The following is a 17,822-nucleotide window of genomic DNA, read 5'->3' as shown; positions in this document are numbered from 1 at the left end:
GCGCTTAACAAATACCATCATCAAGTACAATAGTAATAAGAATAATTATTATTATTAACAAATACCAATATTATTATTATTATTATTATGGGACGGAGAGGGTCCCTGCAGGAGCCAAGCGGGTCCCTGCAGCTCGACTACCGTCCTCCACCTAATCCCCCCACCTCCCCTAGGGAGTAGGGGGGTGTCCCCAAGCCTCAAAGAAGGGGGAGGCCCTTACTTTTGGGCAAATCCACGGTGCTGGAGGCCGAGACGGTTCTGCTCCTGTCGTGGGACGGGCTACTCTCCTCCCGTTCTGTCAGCGTCGATCCCTCCGAGACGGCAGAGCCGCAAGCCACCGACTCCAGGGCCCCAGAGAACAGTGAGGTGGGAAACTCCGGGAACTCGGACTCGGGCGATTTATGCTGTCCGTTCGGCAATTCCCCATTAAACTGTTCGTAGGAGCTACTGTACGTGTAGTCGCTTTCGGCGTTGGCCTCGTCTAGGTTGTAGTCGTCAGGGTTGGGGCTCTCCTCCTCCTCCTCGTCTTCCTCATCTTCGATCTGCTGCTCCAACAAAAACTGGCCATTGTCCAGATGGCCGTTGGTCTTGGGGGACTCCAACCACGTCGGGTCGGTGACGGCGAGTTCTTGGTCCACATCGTCGTCCTCATCTTTTTCGGTGTTTTCCTTCTCCGTGTCTTCTTTCTCCTCTTGGTCCTCGGCTTCGCCTGAAGAGTTAACGGATGGAAAATTAGATTATCCGCATTCCCAGGTCTCATCAGGGGAGCCCTCGTCCATCAATCAACGGTCTTTTATCGAGAGCTGTACTAAGTGCTCGGAAAGTACAATACGGTCGAGTTGGTGATCCCTGCCCACAAGGAGGTTACAACCTTCAGGGGGAAAATAGGTCCCACCAACATTGAATTGCTGGATTCAAAGTCCAGAATGCTAACCACTTCACCACAGAATGCTAACCAGTCTACCGGAGAAGCAGTGTGGCATAATGGAAAGAGCCTGGGTGCTGGCTTTAAAGCCTTCAATCACCTCGCCCCCTCCTGCCTCACCTTGCTGCTTTCCTACTACAACTCAGCTCACACAATGCGCTCCTCTAATGCCAACCTATTCACTCGACCTTTATGTTGCCGCCGACCTCTCGCCCACATCCTGCCTCTGGCCTGGAACGCCCTCCCTCTTCATATCCGACAGACGATCACTCTCTCCATCTCCAAAGCCTCATTGAAGGCCCATCTCCTTTAAGAGGCCTTCCCTGACTAAACCTTCGTTTCCTCTTCTCCCTCTCCCTTCTGCGTCACTCTGACGTGCTCCCTTTACTCACCGCCCCCCCAGCCCCACACCACTTGTGTACATGTCCATAATTTATTCATTTATATTGGTGTTCGTCTCCCCTTCTAGACTGTAAATTCGTTGTGGGCAGGGAATGTGTCTACCAACTGTTATCCTGTACATTCCTGAGCACTTAATACAGTGCTCTGCACACAGTAGGCGCTCAATAAATACAAATGATTGACTGCTTGAGAGCAATGATTAAATGAATGAATAAATGAAATGACTGAGCACTTACTGTGTGCAAAGCACTGTACTAAGTGCTTGGAAGAGTACAATACAACAAAACAGGTAGACACATTCCCTGCCCAAAGCGAGTTTATGGTCTAGAGGGGGAGGCAGACATTAATACAAATAAATAAATGACGGATATGTACGTAACTGCTGTGAGGCTGGATGGGGAGGGTGGGGCATGGGTGAATAAAGACAGCAAGTCAGGGAGACGCAGAAGGGAGTGGGAGAAGAGGAAGAGAGAAAGAGATTTGGGGGATTCTGGTGCTTCCAGTTCTCCTCATGAAGGGGAAAGGCGACCTCGGTGGGGGCCGCTTCACCGCCCCGAGCTCGGCTAATCGCAAACACTCCAGGGGCATCTTCCTGTTTGACTCACAGGGGAAGGTCTTTCTCTCTGCTGTGAAGGCCCTTTGACCCTCCAGGGCCCGGGGACTGGGAAAATTAAGTTGGCCCATTTCATTTCTATTAATTCATGACAAGACAGCCTCAAGTCCGGCTGGGCCAAATATCTCTTCAGGGATATCAGCTGTATGATTCAGCTTCTAGGATTATCTTCCCAGGCTGAAGCTTTGGGGCGGGAACATTGGGTCAAGGGTCACATTGCTAAATTCTGCCTGTTTCTACTCCACAACATTTCTCAGGCTGCCCCTTCTCCCACCCACAGGCAGTCACCAGCCCGTTTCAAACATCTCATCACATCATGACTGGACTATGTCAGCCTCTCCCCCACTTTAAACAATGTTATAATAATAATAATAATAAAAATAATACTAACTGTGGTATGTTAAGCGCTTACTATGTGCCAGGCACCGTTATTAGCGCTGCAATGGATACAAGTAAATCGGGTAGGACACAGTCCCTGTCCCCCTTAGGGCTCACAGTCTTAATCCCCATTTTTGTACAGATGAAGTAACTGAGGCCCAGAGAAGGTAAGCGACTTGCCCAAGGTCTCACAGCAGATAAGTGGCAGAGCCATGATTAGAACCCAGGCCCTTGTGACTCTCAGGCCCCTGCTCTATCCATTAGGCCATGCTTCTTCTCGTAAAACCACCACCTACATCAACTTCCTCCAGCATTGCTCGGCATAATCTCTTCCGATGGCTACCCACCACCCTCTGCAGCAAGATGAAACTTCTGATTGGCTTCAAGGCGGTTCGCCATCTTCCTCCATCTTACACATCAGCCCTCTCCACCCATTACGCCCCAGCTCAGATGCTTGGCCGGTTTCTGCCAAGCTCACCTCCTCACTATGGCTACTTCTCGATTCTTCCCACCTCCAACCCCTTGCTTGTGCTGCTCCCCCTGCCAGGAACTCCCTCCCCAGAAACTCTGCCAAATTCCAATTCTCCCCACCTTCAAATTTTCCTGAAATCCCACCTCCTCCAGAAAGCCATCCTAGACTAATTCCCATTAATGCTCACGTTCCCCTCCCTACCTCCACGTACAGGCACGTCCCGGATTACATCCTGAATGAGGTACGGAAAATCCAGAGATACATCATGCAACTAATTGCTGATATACCTCAGGATGCGTAAGCCCCAGCCATGAAGTTATGTCCAGCTGTTGCCAGTCAATCGATCCTCTCCCCGGCTCCTCCTCCCCTGCTCTACTCTGATTCTGGGCAGTTTTCCACCCTATTTCAGATCCCCAACTTGCAACGCGCTTCCCCCAGTGTTCAAGCCTTGCACCATCACTGACAGCAGGAGGGGTACAGGAAACTGACCAAGACCCTGGCTCGGATGTTCCAGATGTCTTGACTCCTGGGTCCCGCCCTGCCCCCTCGCCCCAGTGGTAGAGACATGGCAATCTAGAAAGTCCCTGGGATAGTTGAGGGGAAGGGAGAGTGAGGAGTGATATCTACAGGGTCATTTCTATATACCTGTAGGGTTCAGTGGTCATTGCAGAGCTGTTTCTGAATCGGAACCTGACTGATTGGAAGTCTATTCAATTCAATTGTACTGAATTGAAATGTATGGGCAAGCACACCCCATGATACTAAGGCCCTATTATGGATGCATCCTGAAGTCTGCCTGTATAAAGATATACAAATCAGTGGTGTCTCTCAACCTACATAGACTATTTTTTTTATGGTAGCTGTTAAGCGCTTACTATGTACCAGGCACTGTACTAAGTGCTGGGATAGATACAAGGTAATCAGGTTGGACACAGTCTGGGTCCAACATGGTACTCACAGTATTAATCCCCATTTTGTCTTGTCTTAAGCTGTCGAGTCTTCGACCCACAGCAGTGCCATGGACACATCTCTCCCAGAACACCCCATCTCCATCTCTCCATTTTACAGATGAGGTACTTGAAGCACAGGGAAGGGAAGTTACTTGCCCAAGGTCATACAGCAGACAAGTGGCAGAACCGGATTAGAAACCAGGTCCTTCTGACTCCAAGGCCCATGCTCTTTCCAGCAGGCCACACTGCTTCTCTAGGAGTTGTCTCCTAGTTCATCCTCCCGCCTCCGCTATTTGCAAATAATCTGCGTCAGCCCACCTCCCCAGTTAGAATGTAGAATCTTTGAGGGCAAGGACCATGTCATTCACCTCAATTTTGCACTCCCACGGTTAGTACGGAGCTCTACACCCAGCAGGGGTTAAATCAATTCCACTGATTGATCAGTTGATGGTTTGGGGGCCGGGCAAAGCCCGGAAGAGGTGAATCTGGGAGGGGAGACAGAGAATGGAGGGAAAGGGAAGAGACTTGAGAAAGAGGAGGTTGGGGAGGAGGATGACAGGTACAGAAATGGGGGGAAGGAGCTGGGCAGGAGGGGAAATCAAAGAAAAAGTCATGGATGGGGGTAGAGTCAGCTGAAGGTCACAGAGTTGAGGAAACCCACCGATGAGCACAGAAGAGATAGGAAGACAGCATCAGGGCAGGAAGGAGGATCCTAACAGGAGGGGGAGAGGGCTGGGAGAAGCACGGGACAGGAGGAACATGGAGGGACGGATGGAAAGGAAGAAAGCCCGAGGAAGGAGAGAGAGGGACCAATTAGCCACAGCGCCAAGTGGTCTCTGCCAGGCCCCAGACAAAACCCACCTTGGTCATTGGTGGGCTCCTGGTCCGTGTGCTCCTCCAGCCCAGCCGCTTTCAGCTTGGGTCCCGGGCAGTCTGTCGCCGCCTCCTCCTGCTCGTTGGAGGGCTCGGGGGCTGCTTCGTTTTCCTCAACCTTTTTCTTCTCCGCCTCGCGCTCCAGTTCCTCGATTTCCTGCAGGCGCTTCTCTAGCAGCTCGGCCTGCCTCTTCTGCTTCTTTTTCAGCTTCTTCTTCTTGTTTTTGGAGATCTTCCCTACCTACATTTTAAGCAAATGCCATCCAGTCAAGTTTACTGTTCCTGTCGGTACCTCCCCGCCCCCGGCAGCATCCAGGTTGGTGGCACAGGACAGTCACAGTTCTTCTCAGTTGGACTGCACCCTCAAATCCTCCCAAATGCCTTCCCTGCCTATAGCACTCCTCTCCCCAAATCCCACCCCCTTCAACAAGCCTTCCCCAATGAATTCCTGGCCCCTAATCCTATCGACCCTCTCTAACGCTTATGACTTTATTCTCTTAGCCCATTGGGGCATATGATTATTTCGTTGTACATTCAATTGTTTATCTTGCCTACTCTGTCAATATTATTACTGTTGTATTTATTATGCACTTATGTGTCAAGCACTGTTCTAAGCGCAGGGGAGATATAAATAATTAGGTTGGATATAGTCCCTGCCCCACGTGGGGCCTCACAATCTAAGTAGGAGGGAGAATAAGCACTGATTCTCCATTTTACAGATGAGGAAACTGAGGTACAGAGAAGCTTAAAGTATTAAAGTGTAAATTCCTTGTGGGCAGGGAATGGGTTACTTCTCTCTTTTGTTCTTCCCAAACACCTGTACATGCATTGCACTTTGGACATTCAATAAATGCTGCGACTCACAACTAGTTCTTGTCATTACTATTACTAATTATAGTTCTTGATATTATTAGTACTAACTAGTTCTTGTCACTACTAATGCTATTACTAGTGCTTATCACTCCTTCTCCTCTTCCTGCATCATTCACTTATTTTCCAACCTCTGAGATTCAGCGGGGTGGGGAAGGAGGGAACGTCAGAAACTGTTTATTGGGTGAGGTGAACTATGCCATCTGCTGCAGCTGACAGGAAGGAGCCTGAACCGGTTTCTTCCCCAGTTCAAAGTTCCCAGATCCCACGAGGGTCTCTGCGTACCCCGCATCCAGACCTTGACCCATTCGGCCCCCCTCCCGTCCGTCTCCCCCGACGGACCCTGCTTCATCTCTAGCTCTCTGCCCACCAGATTCCCCCTGCCATGCTTTGCTGCCTGCCTCCTCTGAGCCACAGCCTTCCCCGCCACTTCACTTGCTTCGGGTGTGTGGTTTGGTTTGGGCCCCAAACCTCAGTTGCTGCCGATGAACAGAAAGAAATGCAAGAGGGAGAATCAATCAATACCTCTGATTGATTGATTGGAATGAAAGTTTTAACACTGTCCAAAAAACAGGTCCACTCATCCAAGTTGAGCCTTGTTGTTTTTTGTTTTTTTAAAAATTGTACTTATTAAGAGCTTACTATATGCCAGGCACTATACTAAGCGCTGGCGTAGATGCAAGCTAATCAGGTTGGACGTAGACCATGTCCCACATGGGGCACACAGTCTTTATCCCCATTTTATGGATGAGGGAACTGAGAACCAGAGAAGTGAAGTGGCTTGACCAAGGTCACAAAGCAAACAAGGGGAGGATCAAGATTAGAACCCAGGTCCTTCTGACTCCCTCGCCTGTGCTTTTTCCATTTGGCAACGCAGCTTCTCAAGTCCCACCAGCCCCAGGGCACTGCAATAGCTTCCATCCCCCCAGAGAACCTGAAACCCCTCAAACCGGGGCCCAAATGGTGTGGTGCCATCAGGAGGTCAGAGACCCAGCAACGCTGAGGACTCAAGAGGCCGAGCAATCCAGTCTCCAGGTCCAGGCTTTTCCAGCTGAATTCCCGGTTTAGGACTAGCCAGAGCTGGGCCTGCTGGTCATCTGAGATTCACAGATGGAATCTTAGACAGTAAGCTTGTTGTGGGCAGGGAGAGAGATCGACTCCAGTCTGGTGGAGTCCTAGTTATCCCAACTAGGCTGGAGATGCAGCAGCGTGAAATGTGGTATAATACTTGAATTTGACCTCTACTTTTATTTTTCCTAAGCACTCTGGGCTCTCCCTAACTCATTTTGCCCTCATAACATCCTTAAGGGTCAAGAAGCATCCCAGTCAATCAAAGGTATTTAATGGAAGCATCCTCAATGTACAAACAAAGCAACTGAGGCAGAGACAAGTCAGTCACTTGACCGGAAGTTACCCGAGCCCAGGCCAGGGCTGATGCTGGGCCTGGGCCCTCTAAACTCCCATTTCCCATCCCTTTCCACCAGACCAGAAGGGAGGAGCTTCTACACGCAGCTGGACTCTATAGACTGTAAACTTCTTGTGGGACATGATTGTGTCTGCCAACCCTGGTGTGTTATGCTCTCCCAAGCGCTTCGTACAGTGCCCTGCACAAACTAAGCGTTCAATAAATACCACTGGTTGACGGAGGAATGAAGGTTAAGCCAAGTTTATGGTCACCCACAGCTTACTTCAACCACCCAGAAGGATGACCACAAACTGAACATGCAGCTCTCCCCTCGGGGACACCAGAGAGAAGAATTTGCCCCTGGCTAGAAGGTCATCAGTCACTAGGGAAAAACAGCGAGCACCAATCCCTGAGGCCATTATGTAATCTTTAAATGGAAATAGTAGGTTTAATACTTACAGGCTTCTGCTGGGGAGCAGTACTCACTAAAATGAAATAAAAGAAAATTGATGTTTACAGAGCGCATTTTTAGGAAGGTATTTTGACACCGGGAAAACACTTCAATTTAGATTACGCTGAACGGATTCCAGCAGGATTGCTCTGCTCAGAGGATGCCGATCCCCTTGACCCATCCCATGCCCGTCACCTTCAACCCTACTGGAAGAAAGCGGATGCTGCCAAGAGGGGACAGGAGCCTGTCCAAAATGCAGGTGGGGCCAAGCCTTGCGGCAGACACGTCCTTTCTTTCGCCTTTGGGAGCAACAAGCCTTCCCATAAACAGCAGCCATCCTCAGAGTGGCCCCGGCAGCCCAGGAAATTATTCCAGAGCACCCTGGATTCTGGAGGAACCCTCCAGTCCTTTTCCCAGGGCGGAACCAAAGGAAGTGGTGAAAATGCTTGTGCGGCCTGGCCTTTGAGATCTCTCTGGCACTTGAACAAATTGAACATTCATCCCTTCAGCCCCAGGGGCCCATAACTTTTCTAGGCATTGAGTTAAGTATTTAGTAATTTGGCCTACCTAGGGGAAAGAGCAAGGGCCTGGGAGTCACAGGACTTGAGTTCTAATCCCAGATCCCCCACTTGTTTGCTATATGTGACCCTGGGTAAATCACTTGACTTCTTTGGGTCTCACTTCCCTCATCTGCAAAATGGGGATTACAACTGTGAGCCCCATGTGGGAAAGGGATTGTATCAGACCTGATTAATTTATACCTACCCTAGCTTTTAGTATGGAGCCTGATGCATAGTAAACCACTTAATAAAAACCTTTACAAAAAAGCCTCCATCTATCTAATTGTCCTTTGGATTCCAAGATCACACTACAAATCGGGACATTTTATCATTGCGTGGCGTGGGGGCTGATGAGTTGGCTAGTTCCTTCCACCCCATCTCTAGGAAAAGACTAACCCCAGCTGTACTGTTGCCTTGGTTACCCCCAGTGTCTGCAGATGTTTTCATTTCTCCCTCTTGGGATTTTAAAAAAATATTTGTTAAGCCCTTACTACGTGCCAGGCACTGTACTAAGCACGGGGGTAGATACAATCTAATCAGGTAGGACAACAGAGTCCCTGTCCTACTTGGGTCTCACGGTCTTAATTCTCATTGGGAAGTGAGGCCCAGAGAAGTGAAGTGACTTGCCCAAGGTCACACAGCAGATAAGCGGCAGAGCCAGGATTAGCACCCAGGCCCTCTGACTCCCAGGCCCATCTTCTATCCATTAAACCACGCTACTTCTCAAATGCCCTTGATTAATTGATCGATCTTGATAAATTATTTGGCGCAGATAAACTTTATGAACTGACAGAGCGCAGGTCTAACAGTGATGTCAGATTCATTCATTCAATCATATTTATTGAGCGCTTACTGTGTCCAGAGAACTGTACTGAGTGCTTGGCAGATGCTTCGGTAAGGTCCAACACCATAGAAAGTGTCTCATGCTTGTTCCCTGTACTTCTCTTGCAGATGAGGCTCAACAAGGATAATAATAGTAATATCGTTTTTGCTCCGTGCTTACAGTGTGTCAAGCACTGGGGTGGATACAGGATAATCAGGTCTGGCAAAGCCTCTGTCCCACATGGGGCTTGGACTTTAACCAGGAGGGAGAAGAGGTACTGAATCCCCATTTCACAGACAAAGATCTGAGACCCAGAAATGAACTGACTTGTCTGAGGTCACACAGCAGGCAAGGTGGCAGAGCCAGGATTAGAAGCCAGGTCCTCTGACTACCATGCTTTTTCCCCTAGGCCACACTGCTTCTTGCCTGCTGTGGTCTGTAGTCACGTTTCTGGGTGGGCCTGATCCACGGTCTTTGGCAGTCAAGCCCGGACAACTCTGACAACAGTCTGGCGACTCTGTGATATTTGTTAAATGTTTACTATATGCTGAGCACCGTACTAAGCTCTGGGGGATATACAGTATACTCAGATGAAACACAGTGGGGCTCACCATGTAAGTAGTTAGAGCTCCTGCAATTTTTCCTCAAGGTCCCACAAACTCAGAAAGAGCCCACACTGGCAATGAGCAGAGGAGTCCCTTCCTGCCAGCTGACCTCAGCTGGTAGCCAGCAAGGCCAGGAGCTTGGCCATCCTTCCCAACTGAGATGGTGGTGATGACTCCAATCAGGGGCTAAGGCGAGGCCCGGGACTTCACAGAGAGGCAGCAGGGTAACTGTTCTTTTTTTATGGTATTTGCTAAGCATTTACTAGGTGCTAAGCACTGGGGTAGATACAAGCGAATCAGGCCAGACAGTCCACGTCCCACGTGGGGCTCACAGTCTTAGCCCCCATTTTACAGATGAGGGAAAAGGTAGAGAGAAGTGACTTGTCCAAGGTCACATAGCAGACGAATGGTGGAGTCAGGATTAGAACCTAGGTCCTATGACTCCCAGACCTGTTTGCTTTCCACTAGGCCATGCTGCTTCTTCCCACAGCAGCGTCTGCAGTGGCAGAAAGAGGGTGAAAGAGAGTAAGTCCTGCTGCCACCAATGGATTTTTCGGAACCAGATAGTACCCTGGACAGCAGGACTGAAACTCCTCCTTCCGGGAAGCTGTTCCCCAGAAACGGGCAGTCCGGGGTGTGGACCAAACCCTTCTGGACTTTAATAAGTTTCACTGGATCCCGGAAAAGTCTGTCCTCTCCTCCCCGCACCCGCCACCTCCCTGGACATTGGCTGGAGAACCGATGGAGCCATATGACACGTCATCACCGCATAGGCCTCAGCCCCTCTAAGAGGAAATCCCATCCACCTGTTTCCGATAACCCGGGAGCAGCACAGCACGGTTCCCTCAGTGTTTCCACTGTCAAATCCCCACCCAGCACCAGATACACCCTCCTGAAAGGGTGAGAGACCAAGACATGTTCTGGGCCAAGTTTCACCTAATGGCTTTCTCCATTTGTGCTCCTGGAGGCCTTAACATCTCCAGCAAGGCTGGCGATGGGAAAAGCATCCTGCCCTCTAGAGAGCCAGTTTACTGACCCTTAAACGCCAGGAAATCCAAACAGGATGGCTGCCTCTTCCTCATGGAAAAGATCACCTCAGGAGTGGGAAAACAACCTGGGTGAAATCCTTCCCAAGATAACCACAGGGGGATGGAGGTGGCCCAGCTAGCCCTAAAGTCTCCCGTGAAATTCCTTCCCCTAGGATTGGCAAAACCAACCCCCAGAGGGAGAGAAAAGGGGACTTGACGGGCATTTCTGGAGCTCTGAATACCTCTCTCCATTCATTAGCCTTCAACCGAAGCCCATGGTGGCTTTATCGACCGGGAACGCCGTCCCTGGTCTAGAAAGATGCTAATCTGTGCCCCCGTTCTCCCTCAGAAAAGGCTTCCACGCCCCTACAACCCGACATGTCTCCGTCGATCCCGTCACCTGCTGAACCCGAAGGGGGAGGAGCCCCGGCTTTCTGCCACTCCGTGGCCTCGGCCGCCATTCTGCGCACATAGGCGTCGTCCACGCACATCAAGATGTTCTCTGGCTTGATATCCGTATGGATGATCTTGCATTTGCTGTGCAGATAATCTAAACCCTGCAGGACCTGGTTCCGGGAAAAATGGGAAGGAAGGAATGGAAAGTAATCAGGTTTGTATGGCCCGAAGGGGTATGATCTGACATCCAAAGGCACTGGCCCTGTTCCCCCTGTGCCTCCCGCCCAACTCGGCAAATGAGAAATTCATTTCTGCTGGAGACCACAAGCACCACTCCCGCTGCCATGGTCCTAAGACCTGGAGGAACCTCTGTTGGTGAAGATGAAAACTGTCTTTGTTAAATGCTTACTACATGCCAAGCACTGTACTGCTGTATTTATTGAGCACTTACTGTGTGCACAGTGAGATTTTAGTTGTGTTTACAGATTGAAGAGATCTTGAGCAATGATAACATAAGACGGCTCTTCAATCAATTGATGGTGTTTACTGAGCACTTGGGCAAGGCACTGTTCTAAGCACCGGAGTAGATACAAGCCAATCAGGTTGGAAACAGTCCATAACCCACATGGGGCTCACGGTCTTAATCCCCATTTTACAGATGAGGAAACAGAGGGACGGAGAAGTGAAGTGACTTGCCCATGGTCACACAGACGAGTGGAGGAGCCGGGACAACTTGTCCGCTGTGTGTCCTTGGGCAAATCACTTTACTTCTTTGTGCCTCAATTCCCTCATCTGTAAAATGGGGATTAAGACTGTGAGCTTCATGTATGATCTGGGCCATGGGTTTATGAGCTGATGCCACTTGCTCTCGGCGGTTTAGGGCCCTCCATTGCACTGGACAGCCAGATATGCTGCCTCTCCGGTACCACCACCAAGGAGACTCCATCCCGTCCTGCCTCCCACCTACCTGGCGGGAAAGAAAACAGCATCCGCAGCATGTCTGGTGGAAAGGGTACGGGCCTGGGAGTCAAAGGACCTGGGTTCTAGTCCTGGCTGTGTCCCATGTCTGCTGTGAGACCATGGGGAAGTTATTTCACTTCTCTGAGCCTCAGTTCCCTCACCTGTAAAACGGGGATTAAGACTGTGAGCCCCATGTGGGGCAGGGACTGTGTTCGACCTGATTACCTTGTATCTACCCCAGTGCTTAGAACAGTGCTTGGTACACAGTAAGTGCTTAACAGATACCACAATCATTATTATTATTATTATTACAAGGCCTCAACAAAGCCTCAGGATGACTGGCGGCTGCCGAGCTATGAGGAGCCTGAAATTCTGCTGCTGTAGCCACAGCATGCTGATTTTAATTTTTTTGTCTTTTTGCCCTTGTCTTTTATGTTGAATTAGTGCTTTATTGTTTCATCATTCCTTATATGTCTCCAGTCCCTTCTTCCCCTTTTTACTGTAAGACTGTGAGCACCCTGAGGGACAGGGATTGTGTCTCATTTCCAGTGCTTAGTACAGGGGTCTGCATCCAGTGAGCACTTAATAAGTACTATTATTACTATTATATGGATTATGTCCAACCTGAATAGCTTGTATCTGCCCCAGTGTTTAGAACAGTGCCTGGCACACAGGAAGCACTTAACAAATACCATTAAAAAAAAAAAGGGCAGTATGAACCTGAAACATCAAAGATGTTTAGCAGGCACCGATTTCTGGGTACAGCAAGAGGCCGACAGGCCAGCAGGCTGCTAATACCCACTGGAGTTGTACCCCATTTTTTCCGTATGACATACACAACCCCCATTAAGGGTACCCTGAAACATGAAAATGTTTTCCAGTCTTCAAAGTAAGCACATATTAACACATATGTCTAGATCTCTGTCATTTTCCTGATTTAGTTTTGTATGGGGCACGAGCGAGTATAACTCCGTGGCATTCCAAAAAACTGCTCAACTTCAGAAAAGATTTGCAATTATGACTCGGATCATTTTCCAAGTCCTCTTATCATTTTTGCAGCTTTCCTGCCCTAGTGCTTTACTAAACCACCTGGTATCGGGTGCGTATCTGGCTGGATCATTACTGAAATCACCCCAATTTGCTTCGAGTGGGCTTCGATGTAGATCATTTAGATGGAAACTGTGGAGGAGAAGAGTGACTCACAGGTCTTGAAGTGGGAAGGCGGTGAAATGGGGTGTGCCAATAAATAAATTATGCAAAATCAGGGCTTACCTAGAAGAGAGATTTTAATCAAGATCCCAGAGAAACAGCAATATATTTCTCCTTGGGGAACTGCACTGTGTTACGAGCTAATGTTTAAATAAAGATTTAAATAAGTGGGTGTCAGAGGGACCTGAGTTCCAATCCTGGCTCTGTCATTTATCTGCTGTGTGACCTTGGGCAAATCACTTAACTCAGTGCTTCCAGTTACTTCACCTGTAAAATCGGAATTAAGACTGTGAGCCCCATGTGGGACATGGACTGTGTGCAAACTGATTACCTTGTGTCTATTCCAGTGTTTAGAACAGTGCCTAGCACACAGTAAGCACTGAACAAATATCATTAAAAAAGTAAATTTTAAAAAAAAGGGAACCACCAGGGGCTTGAAACTGGACATAATTCAAGATTTAAAAGGTGCTGCCCTTTACGGGTTCAGATCAGAAGTTCTGAGCCAGCTTCTCCTCCAGGAAGCTTTCCCTGACTAAGCTCTCCTCCCCACTACCCTATTTTCTCTTCCTATTGCTTCACCATTTCCCTTAATCCCTCTTCCTACACTTGGGTACTCACCCAATGCCCACCCCAACAGCATTTACATACATATCCTCCTCATCATCAGTGGCATTTACTGAGCGCTAACTACGTGCAGAGCCCTGTATTAAACATTTGGGAGGAGAACAATGCAAGCTTATATTCAGTTGCTTCTCTTACCTGAAATTTACAATGTCTCACCCCTCTTAGACTGCAATTTCCTTGTGAACAGAGTGTGCCTACCTACCCCATGGTTCTCTCCCAAGTGCTTAATACAGTTCTCTGCACATAGTCAGTACTCAATAAATACCACAAGTTCGGCTAATAGACAGTTGGATGATTTTCAGTCTCACCTGTCGAATGATACTCTTCACACAATGGATGGGAAGCCCCTGGTAGTCTGACTTGATTATCCACTTGAGGAGGTGATGGCCAAGAACTTCAAAAACCATGCAAACATCTAAGTCCCAGTTAAGGATTACCCGCTTAGACCCATGGACACAGGCGGCGGCCAACATGACGTGTTTCCATCAGAGATAATAATAATAGTAATGATGATGTTGGTATTTGTTAAGTGCTTACTATGTGCCAAGCACTGTTCTAAGTGCTGGGGTATATACAAGGTAATCAGTGTCCCACTTGGGGCTCAGTGTTCATCACCATTTTCCAGATGAGGTACCTGAGACACAGAGAAGTTAAGTGATCTGCCCAAGGTTACACAGCTGACAAGTGACAGAGTCGGGATTAGAACCCATGATCTCTGACTCCCAAGCCCGGGCTCTTTCCACTAAGAAAAACACAGTTTAGGCCTGCGCAAAGAAGCACCGTGGTCTGGTGGATAGAGCATGGGCTGGTGAGTCAGAAGGATCTGGGTTCTAATCCCCCTTCTGGCCACTTGTCTGCTGTGTGACCTCGGGTAAATCGCTTCACTGCTCTGAGTCTCAGGTCCCTCATCTGGAAAATGGGGATTAAGACTGTGAACTCCATGTGAGACAGGGACCATGTCCAACCTGATTACCTATTATCTATATCTAGTAACTGGGACATAATAAGTGCTTAACAAATACCGTTAAAAATAGTAACCTCTCAATAAATACCATTGATTAATTGACTGATTAAGCATTCTGATACCCCTCACTCAGCCCCAAGCACATAGGTACAGATCCATATTCTCAGCCATTTCCCCTTTCTGGAATTTATTTTAATATCTGTCTCTCTTACAGACATTAAGCTCCTGTAAGCAGGGACCTCAATTCTCCCAGGTGCTTAGTATATTGCTCTGCACAGAATAAGCACTCAATAAATACCACTGATTGATTTCAGGTTTAAAAAAATAAAGCCAAATGATTAAATAGTCTCTCAGAGGGAACATAACTGGGGTTTTTTGTATCATCTTGGTACCATATTTAATATACTAAATATTCCTCAAAGAGATTTTGCCACAGAAAAGAATGTTTGGCACAAAACCTTTTCAAATCCAGTGAAGAAAGGAAGACTTTTTTTCCCCTCATCTATGTTGATGAGCCCTCTGAAACCCCAGGCATCCCCTTCTCTCTCCCATTTATTTTTGGCATTCTAGAGGCCAGGGTAGATACAGCTTATCAGGTTAGACCCAATCCCTGTCCTTCACAGGGCTCAGTGTCTCACCTCTTAATTCTGCTGACCTCTTTTTGACCTCCCTTCAGCCACACATGATCTCACCATCTCCGACAGCCCTCACCTCACCAACTCCCACCCACCACAACCCCTGTCCACTCCTCACCCACCCAGTGCTCCTGCCGTCCAGCCCACCTCAGTACCCCCAGGGGGGAGTCTCAGGACCTCAGAATCCCCAGGGCGAGCTCAGGAGGAAGGTGATCCAGCTCCAACCCAATGATCTGACAACACCGAGGGGGTCAAAAAATTGAATGGAGGAAGAACTACGATTGGAGAACTAGCACCCAAGGGAAGGGCTGTTTGCGTGGATGGGGCTGTTCTAGGAAAGGAGAGAAACTGGGGGCTAGAGCCCCCCAGAGCCAGCTCCAGGCGGCTATGGAGATGCCCAGCTCAGCTCACTTCCCCTGGGACTCCGAGAGGGCAGAAGGTGGCTGCTGCTGCTCGGAACATCCAGAAGCCACGGGAATTCCTGCTGCCAGAGACCGGAACACCATCTGGTATCTCTGCCCAGCACTGAAAAGGGAAGTGGGAAGAGGTGGCGGAAGCCACGTGGCCTAGAGGATAGAGCATAGGCCTGGGAGTCAGAAAGTCATGGGTTCTAATTCCAGCTCTGCCACTTGCCTGTTGGGTGGCCTTGGGCAAGTCACTTCAGTTCTCCGTCCCTCAGTTACCTCATCTGTAATATGGGGATTGAGACTGTGAGCCCCACATGGGACAGGGACTGTGTCCAACCTGATTTGCTTGTAGCCACCCCAGTGCTTAGTACAGCGCCCCGCACATAGTAAGTGCTTAACAAATACCACAATTATTATAATTATTAGGCCAAATGAGCAGCATCCTGGGCCTCTGCCAGATGCCCATTGGCTATCCGGTCATCCCTCTTCCACCCTGGTCCCAGAGCCACTCCACCAGCCCACCAGTGGCTCAGAGAAAGGCACCGGCAGCCCCCAGGATTGGGAGAGGGAAGGGAGTGCCCCAAGGGGCATCTACAACTCACATGTCCCGGGGTCAGGCCGGCATCCAACAGAGTCTCAGCCTGGCCCCACGGGCCCACCCTAGTTATCCCAGGACAGCAGGTTGACCGAACCTGCACAGACAAATTCAAACGCCTCCTCATCTCTGCCAAAGGATACGAATCCCGTTCATTCCTGAAATCTTGAAGTCATCAATGAGCTGCACCACCATGTCTTTGTTGGGATCGCTGGTGTCGCTTTCCCGAACCTAAGAACAGGAAAAACATTTTGAGCATCCCCACCAGCAAATAGGTCCCACTTTGTCAAGGCAACAAAACCAGTCACTCATTCACTCATTCAATCGTATTTAATGGACACTTACTGTGAGCAGAGAACTTTAGTTCATTCATTCATATGTGTGCAGACCACTGTACTAAGCGCTTGGAAAGTACAATTTGGCAACAAATAGAGACAATCCCTACTCACTTGAGAGAGGATAATATAACAATAAACAGACACATTCCCTGCCCACAACAGTCTAGAGGGGGAGACAGTCCTTAATATGAGTAAATTACAGCTATATATGTAAGTGCTGTGGGGCTGGGAGAGGGGATGAATAAAGGACGCAAGTCAGGGTGACACAGAAGAGACATTTCAAGCATTCATTCTATCCTGCCTTGATTACTGCATCAGCCTCCTTGCTGACCTCCCTGCCTTCCGTCTCTTTCCACTCCAGTCCATAATCCATTCTGCTGCCCAAATCATTTTCCTTCAAAAACGTTCAGACCATGTTTCCCCAATCCTCAAAAAACTCCAGTGGCTGCTTATCCACCTCCGCATCAAGTAAAAACTCCTCACCATTGGCTTTAAAGCACTTAATCACCTTGCCCATTCCTACCTCACCTCGCTTCTATCCTACTACAACCCAGCCCGCACAGTTCGTCCCTCTGGTGCTAAACTTCTTACTGTATCTTGATCTCATCTATCTCGCCGCCGACCTCTCACCCACATCCTACCTCTGGCCTACAAAGCCCTTCCTCCTCATATCAGACAATAATTGCTTTCCCCTACTTCAAAGCTTTATTGAAAGCACACCTCCTCCAGGAAGCCTTCCCTGACTGAGCCCTCCTCTCCTCTTCTCGCACTGCCTTCTGTGCCACTCATACTTGCTCCTTCATTCACCCTCCCTCCCTTCCCCACAGCACATATGCATAAACTGGAATATATCTTTAATTTATCTATTTATATATATTAATGTCTGTCCCCCCTTCTAGACTGTGAGCTCATGGTGGGCAGGTAATGTGTCTATTATCCTGTACTCTCCCAAGTGCTTAGTACAGTGCTTTGCGCACAGTAAGCGCTCAATAAATATGACAATGAATGAAAGGGAGTGAGAGAAGAGAGGAGGGCTTAGTCAGGGAAGGCCTCTTGGAGAAGTGAGCCTTCAATAAGGCTTTGAAGCAGGGGAGAGTCACTGTCTGTTGGCAGAGGCAGGACATGGGCGAGAGGAAAGCAATGAGATAGATGAGATTGAGGTATAGTGAAAAGGTTAGCACTAGAGGAGGGAAGCGTGCGGGTTGGGCTGTAGGATAGTAGCAAGGTGAGGTAGGAGGTAAATCAGGGCTTTACAACAGTCGTAGACGTTGGCCACTCCAAGTAGCATCCGGGCCCCTCCGAGTAGGAATCCATGAAAGTTGGATGTTTGTGGCCCTCA

At 48.9% G+C, this 17,822-nt stretch overlaps 1 protein-coding gene across 6 annotated transcripts in view; it reads right to left on the bottom strand.

Moving 5' to 3' along the window:
* Window positions 1-17,822, bottom strand: part of SRPK2 (SRSF protein kinase 2) — a 150,819-nt gene that overhangs the window by 13,898 nt on the left and 119,099 nt on the right. For all 6 annotated transcript variants that reach the window (XM_029077500.1, XM_029077503.1, XM_029077504.1 and 3 more), the window contains 6 exons: window positions 16,289-16,376; window positions 13,853-13,959; window positions 10,756-10,921; window positions 7,348-7,373; window positions 4,602-4,854; window positions 221-709 (listed from right to left, as the gene is read on the bottom strand). In XM_029077500.1, the coding sequence (XP_028933333.1) occupies window positions 221-709; window positions 4,602-4,854; window positions 7,348-7,373; window positions 10,756-10,921; window positions 13,853-13,959; window positions 16,289-16,376 (1,129 nt within the window). The remainder of the gene's footprint in view (window positions 1-220; window positions 710-4,601; window positions 4,855-7,347; window positions 7,374-10,755; window positions 10,922-13,852; window positions 13,960-16,288; window positions 16,377-17,822) is intronic.

The sequence above is a fragment of the Ornithorhynchus anatinus genome, chromosome 13 (genome assembly GCF_004115215.2).
Source record: "Ornithorhynchus anatinus isolate Pmale09 chromosome 13, mOrnAna1.pri.v4, whole genome shotgun sequence".
NCBI classification, from domain to species: Eukaryota; Metazoa; Chordata; class Mammalia; order Monotremata; family Ornithorhynchidae; genus Ornithorhynchus; species Ornithorhynchus anatinus.
Note: the sequence above shows the minus strand (reverse complement) of the source record. Positions and strands in the feature narration are given on the sequence as shown.